The sequence below is a fragment of the Notothenia coriiceps genome, unplaced genomic scaffold (genome assembly GCF_000735185.1).
Source record: "Notothenia coriiceps isolate Sejong01 unplaced genomic scaffold, NC01 NC01_scaffold00037250, whole genome shotgun sequence".
Classification (NCBI taxonomy): domain Eukaryota; kingdom Metazoa; phylum Chordata; class Actinopteri; order Perciformes; family Nototheniidae; genus Notothenia; species Notothenia coriiceps.
In genome coordinates this window covers 8,442,540-8,449,372 of record NW_011369951.1, presented here as the reverse complement: position 1 = coordinate 8,449,372, position 6,833 = coordinate 8,442,540, and the positions used below count along the sequence as shown (strand labels likewise).

The 6,833-nt window shown below is 38.4% G+C and overlaps 1 protein-coding gene across 1 annotated transcript in view; it reads left to right on the top strand.

Annotated features, from left to right (window-relative positions):
* Window positions 1-6,833, top strand: part of LOC104967254 (contactin-4-like) — a 119,624-nt gene that overhangs the window by 42,724 nt on the left and 70,067 nt on the right. The window contains exons 3-4 of the mRNA XM_010796671.1: window positions 1,073-1,175; window positions 3,314-3,498. Coding sequence (XP_010794973.1) covers window positions 1,073-1,175; window positions 3,314-3,498 — 288 coding nt within the window. The remainder of the gene's footprint in view (window positions 1-1,072; window positions 1,176-3,313; window positions 3,499-6,833) is intronic.

The window sequence follows — 6,833 nt, the reverse complement described above, 5'->3', positions numbered from 1 at the left end:
GTGCTAGTGGATCGCCGGAGCTGTTAGATTAACATTAACATGCTTATATGTAGATCTAAGTGCAATGCCTTGCGGCCTGTAGCACCATCCTTGATGGAGCATATGTGTGGACAGGAAAGGAGTGAGCAGAGAGTAGAGTAGTTGTCGATTCTTGTTCTGTTTTCTGTGACTATCTGCCTCACCCTCTCAGACGTTCAGTTACACGCGCGCGCTACTAAAGAGACGTGTTTCCATGGAAACCAAACAATGGTGTAGCTGTATTAAAGTCCGAGTGGAAACAGTCCTGATTAAATCTGATTGTGTCATAAATCGGGAAAAGGTCATATGACTTACGGAAAGACAACTCATATCATTTTTACAAAATAAAACAAAGTTCAAGCATACATTAAACACTCTTCAAAAAAGGACAACACATTAATAAGGGATCTTTGAGCGTCAGCTACACTGCTACATTCAGGTTTCCAGCACTAAAAAATACGTGTTTGCTTTTTTAATGAGTATCAACACTGCTGTGGTGATTCATGAATACCACAGCGACACATTCCAGTCTTCTCCTTTATCCAGAGGTTTTTTATTTTGCACAACAGCAATATTATAATCCACCAGAGCTGCCTCCCCCGACAGAGAATGAGATGCTTTGTAGACACAGAGGCGGTCCCCAGGGGGGTTTATGGGCCTGTTTTTGTGTTCATAGCTGTTAGCACTACAACAAGATGAAACTCATCTAGATGTAAGGGCTCAAAAAACGGTCTATGAATTCTCAAAGTTGTTTTTTCCATTCAACATCAGCGTGTTGCATGTCCACTGAAGAGCTGTGTTTCGCTTTCTTGTTCTCATTACTTTCAACGGGAGAGCATTCTGTGAGAGCGCTGAGATTGTTGCTGCTGCTCAGATTGTGTTGGAAGTTGAAAAAGCATTTCTCGTGAAAAGACGGCTTTACTTGAAAAAGTTTTCAGTAGCAGAAGCCACAGCTACTGTTTTTATTTAGATGTTTCATTTTTTTTGTTTAGCTCAAGTTACAAATACAACTTTTTGCATCAACACTGACACTCATTTGCATTTTTTCTTCCAGGTGTGATGGGTGAATACGAGCCAAAGATTGAGGTTCAGTTTCCAGAGCTTGTTCATGTTGCCAAAGGATCCACTGTGAAGCTGGAGTGCTTCGCTCTGGGAAAGTAAGCCCACTCTTATTCAGACTCAGCATGCTCACTCAAAGCAAAAATATTACCATGGGATATTTATTTCATGTGTTTCACTGCGTTGGTGCAACCCTCGTGTGTTTCAAGTAAGGCTTCTATTAGAAAGCACATGTTGGTGTGTACCAATATTCAGAGAAATCTTCAGGTTTTGGAAGACGATGTTCTGAAGCGTAGAATTATGAACAACTGCAGTAAGCTCCTACACTTAAGGTATAAACAATATGTTGAAGCTGCCGAATATAAAGTACATTTATGGTATGGTTTAATAGTATTACTTTGATCCTTAAATGCAAATTTCCCCTCTGTGGGACTAATAAAGGTATTCTGATAAAGACCAAAGTAAATCCATAAACCCCAAAATCTTGCAAATTAAGGGACATATGAGAAATTCAAAGAGTACTTTGAGTTCTTATTAGTTTCTTAGTTTATTAAGTTTTCTTTCTCGCAGTTCAGGAATGTTGGCAATCAAACAATTGACCTTTCGCAAAGCCACGCCCCCCCTTGGTTACTGTTGCTAGTCCGACAAGCTGAGAGCCAGATGCGTTAAACAAAGCCATAATGGAGGGTCTCCGTAACGTCGGAGTCGCCTTAACAGACTCATTTTGGAGCAATAACGCAGCAATATCCTCCAGGTCCCGACAAAAGGGGCTACAATACGCTATGGAGGGTTATATCCACAGTATAAACATTAGAAAAGAGGGAGGCACAACATCAATAGAGGCACTTGCATACAGGTCGCAGTGCAAGAGTGAAAAACCACATGAGCTGTATGTCAAATTTGACGGAATTATTATTATTATTTTGGAATAAAACAATACAATCACAAGAGGCATTAAATGTTGTAGTTTGTCTAAAGTTAACTACCGTTTCCTTGGTGGCTTTCTGCATCCACCTTGTTGTTCCTTTGTGGGGGTCGGGGTGCCCACTTGTGCAGCAGGATTAGGGAAGTCGGCAGTAGGCTTTCCATTAACAAAATGCTACAAAGATTAAAGCAAAATATAAATGAATGATTGCCTGTTGGCTTTCTTGTTTGTACTTTGACCACAGGTAGACTAATAACGGAGCTCAGCTGTTCAGACATTATTATGCATCAAGTGATATACATGGTCAAAACGACCTAGAAGCACACATCTTCCAGCTGTAGTCGTGTGACTTTAGCTAACGTTAGTTAGTGAAATTAGTTAATTAAATTAGTTAGTTAATTTGTGAATGTAATCTTTGCTAGCTAGCTAGCTACGTTAGCACGTATTTACCTTGGAGCAAACGTATTTGTGTTTGTTGATATTCGCCATATTCAGCTGGGCATGGGGCCTGCCGCATTTCTTTATCCACTGGCGGCATCTCTCCTCTCGGGTTTTGGGTTTAGGAAACGGGTAAAATATCACCCCCCCCCTCTAAACTTATGGGATATCTGCTATCCGATTTGCAAAGACCATAAGCACAACGCTTCACCATTTTCGCAATGAATTTGAACGCGAAGCTTGTCGGACTTCCACAGGGAGCCGCGCACGTGATCGAATATGATTGGACAACGGGCATTTAGGGGCGTGGCTTTGCGAAAGGTCAATTGTACACATTCTGATTACAAATATTTGGGGTTTATGTACTGCATTTTGAATTGTTTTTGTATATTTTCTGTGGTAAAATAACGTGCACTTAATACAAAAAACATATACAGTAATAGCTTAATTTTGTTTTTTTGTTTTACATGTTCTGGAATTTTTGAGTGTCATAATTTAACTAATAAATATGAACTATTTTCACTATTAGACACCTTTCTTTTGCATTAATTGTGCATTTTTTAAGTTGATCATTTGGGGGTATGTGATACATATTTCTTTAGTTGGTTTCTCATAATCAGCTCTTTTTACAATTATTTCATCACTTTTATATAGCATAAAAATATAAATAAAACATGATTGTGATGCATTCAGATTGGGGATGTCTTTTGTTAGGATGATTTATAAAACCAATATCTATCCATCTTTTCAAACCGGATTATTCAGGTCTCTTGATCTTGAGGATCTGCACTTGTTTAAAAATGTGTCCACCTTTAAGAAGGACTCATTCACAAAATCTGAGTCAGTTTAACGTCTCCATGTGTCTTCACACAGCCCGGTACCGTCTATCACCTGGAAAAGAGTGGACGGTGTCCCCTTCCCCAGGAAAGTGGACATGAGGAAAGCCAGCGGCGTCCTGGAGATCCCGTATTTCCAGCAGGAGGACGCGGGCACGTACGAGTGCGTGGCGGAGAACTCCAGGGGGATGAACACAGTGAAAGGGAAGCTCTCTTTCTATGGTAGGTGATCCTGACACTCATGAATATTTGACCAGCGTGCGCCACATCTGTCAGAGCGGCTCACACTAAAAGCCAGCAGCAGCCCACACTACCCGCCTTATAAAACAAAGCGTTCACAAAGAGAAAGGCTCGTTTTAACGGCACATCAAAATGATTAAAGGCTGTCAGCCATGATGCCTTTAATATTTTGATCCAGATTAAAGGTGCGGATGAGGCTCAGCCCTTGGATACGACCTTGTTGGTGAGCCTTGTATTGGGTTCCACCAGATGGCATCATGATTGACATCCAATTTGACTGGAGATCAAAGCCGTTAAATGCACTATGCGCCAGCCAGTGGCACATATGTCAGGGATATAATCTGTGCAGAAGCATCTGGATAACCAGGAAGTGGGTTGGGACGTTTCATCTTTGTTGCTGATAGACCCGTATTTACACCTGTGGGGTTTACATTTTAGAAGTGGTAATATCTACTGCCAATAAACTCAAAAAACGGAAAATGGCCCATCGGAAAAAATTAAATTGTGCCAAATATATAGGTTTCAAATATTTCCTAATATATTTAGACCAGGGAAATGTATTCCCATTAAAAACGAAATAATGGAATACATAGGAAAAAGAAAACAAGTTGAAAAGAATATTATTATTATTATTATTATTTCCTTATTTTTTTTGAATTAATAAGAAAATATAATAATAATAATATTAATAATGGAACAATGTTATTCCCTGTAAGGGGTCACAGGTTGAAAATGTTGGCAAACTAAACCTAACCCAAACAAATGGTACGTCTTATAAAACTGGTACCAAGACTTGATATTATTTTTTGAGATAAGAAGTAGTTAAGCATAAGATTCATTTTGTGAATAACACTGAAGAAGGAAACTTGTATTGAGTCCCATTTCATCTTTATAAGTATTCAATGTTTGCAATCCTCCATGTAGCTACTGTTCTTTCAGAATCAGAAACAGGTGTATTGCCAGGTAGGTTCACACATGCTAGGAATTTGACTTGAGGTCATGGTGCATACATAAAATAAAAATATAAAAAACAAGAAATCTAATATACTGTATATATCTTTAGCTGTTAGCTTAGCCTGGCATCTTCCCACAATCACCAGTGTCATGGTCATGAATACACGGATAAAGCAGAGCCACTACATTTATATATTCATAATATTTTAACCAGGACTCATCTGTTAACTCGCTCTAACATCTATGGATTTTCCAACCACCTGAACCCCCACCTGAACCGCTCTCTGATTTCTTCCTTCTCTCTTTCAAGTCCTGCTGTGTAAAGCCGTCAAAATAAATAACTCATTTGGCGCATTAAACAATTTGTGATGATTTACAGCAGCCTGAAAGCAGAGCACGCTGTGAAGCACAAAGGCTTCATTTGTCCCTTTGTGCCGCGGCCCCTCGCTCATTTATGTTTTGAGTCTCTCTCTCCTCCTCCCGCCGGCTGCAGCCAGGTGATACAAATCAGTAATATTATTTTGAACCCCCTTTGAATTAAGCCTTTGTGACATTCGTCAGCGGTGTAAGCCAATGGGGGATCGATAAGGGGTATCTGTTGTGCATCGGAGCAAATATAGTGAGGCTTTGTGAGACAGGAAGAGATGAAGGTGTTGCTCCACGGAGGCACTTTGAAGCATCCTCACTCTCATGATGTGTTCCAGAGCAGCAGGCTTCTTGAGATTGTCCTGGAAATGAAGAAGCTATTAAAATGTAAGGTTATAAATCAAATGGATGTTCACTGCCACTTAAGATATAAACAAATCCAACCATCAAAACAACAATATCCTCTAAGTATTTTATTTTATTAACTAAATGATACATCTCACATCTTAATCTTCATATTTTAAATATTTATTGATACATTTTTATTTATAACAGTGCCACTTATTAACCGTTTTAAAATACACAGGAAACACATTTTTATATCTAGAATTAGCTATTTTTGTTTTGTATTTATTTATATATTTATCTCTTAGCTTTTTAATGTATGTATTTATTTTTGTTTACCTTGTTTTATGTTTCCTGTGTAAAATATTAAAGAGTTTTTTTAAATACGATCAAAATATAAATATATATATAATTTGCTCAATTTAGACGCTTACTTAAATATCAAGACCTCTTGTAGATAAGTATATAAAATGAAATGAAATTATAGTTTTAGTTGGTAGCTTATTTTTTTTACAATATTAACCTTGTTTCCTGTGTATTGTAATAAGGTCAATAAGTTGCACCGTTTACTCAAATATGGCAGCATCTTGAACTCATTAAGTTAACCCTTAAGTGGGTCTTTGTTGTCCCGGTGAGGTGGTTTTCTTGAAGTATCTTTGTAATTACATTTTTTTATCATTTCATATTCCAGCTATTCCTCAAAAAACGTTTTGGATATCATGCCATTCACATTTTAAATTTAACATTTTAAGAAATTTTAGTTTTTGTGTTTCTACCCCAAGCTTCCATAAGTGGGTCAAAAATGTCTAAAATTATAAATAGTGGAAAATTGAATATATAAAGTTATATTTCTAGTGTGAACCAAAATATAATACTAAATATGATATCAAAGTGATTTCTTTTAACCAAAAAGACAAAAATGGCATAAGAACACATATTATTCTAATACGGGTCCCCTTTGACCCACTTATGGAAGGTTGTAGGGTCCAGTCCCTCGTGCATCTAAGGGTTAATAAAATAACCTAGTTTAAACATATTTAAGTTTTTTAAAAGCATTTTTTTTTTAATGATGATTGGATTTTTCGGTACCACTTTACAATAAGTCTACCCTTATAGAGGGTTTACGAATAGTTTGGAATTCATTTATTAATTCGGTTGTGAACACTTTATAAATCATTAATAAGCTTTTATAAGACATGAGATGAACAGGGCAACTGTGACCGGTTGCTCGCCAAATAGTGAGCCCACATTTATCTGTACTGCTAATAAAGGCCCGGACACACCAAACTGACACCAAAGAACTGACACAGACGGACCCGACTGTTGTGTCGCCTCGTGTCCCTGCATTTTGGCCAACAGTCGCACTGGAACACACCGCAAAGACTTCAGCCGACGGCCAAGAAGCACGTACGAACTGCGCATGCGTGAGTGGCAATAACTCTCCTTACCAGCAGGCGGCGGTAGTGTGTATTCGTCATTCAAAAGAGGCAACATCCGGAAGACAGACTGCGTGATAACCGAGAGAAGAAGAACAGACTGCGTGGCTTTCCCCAACCTGTGTCGAGAGCTGGAGTTCAATGAAATCTCAGATTTGCCTTCTTAATCGTTTGTTTGGGTCCCTCACTTCCGTTTCGCTTCTCATGCACTGATTC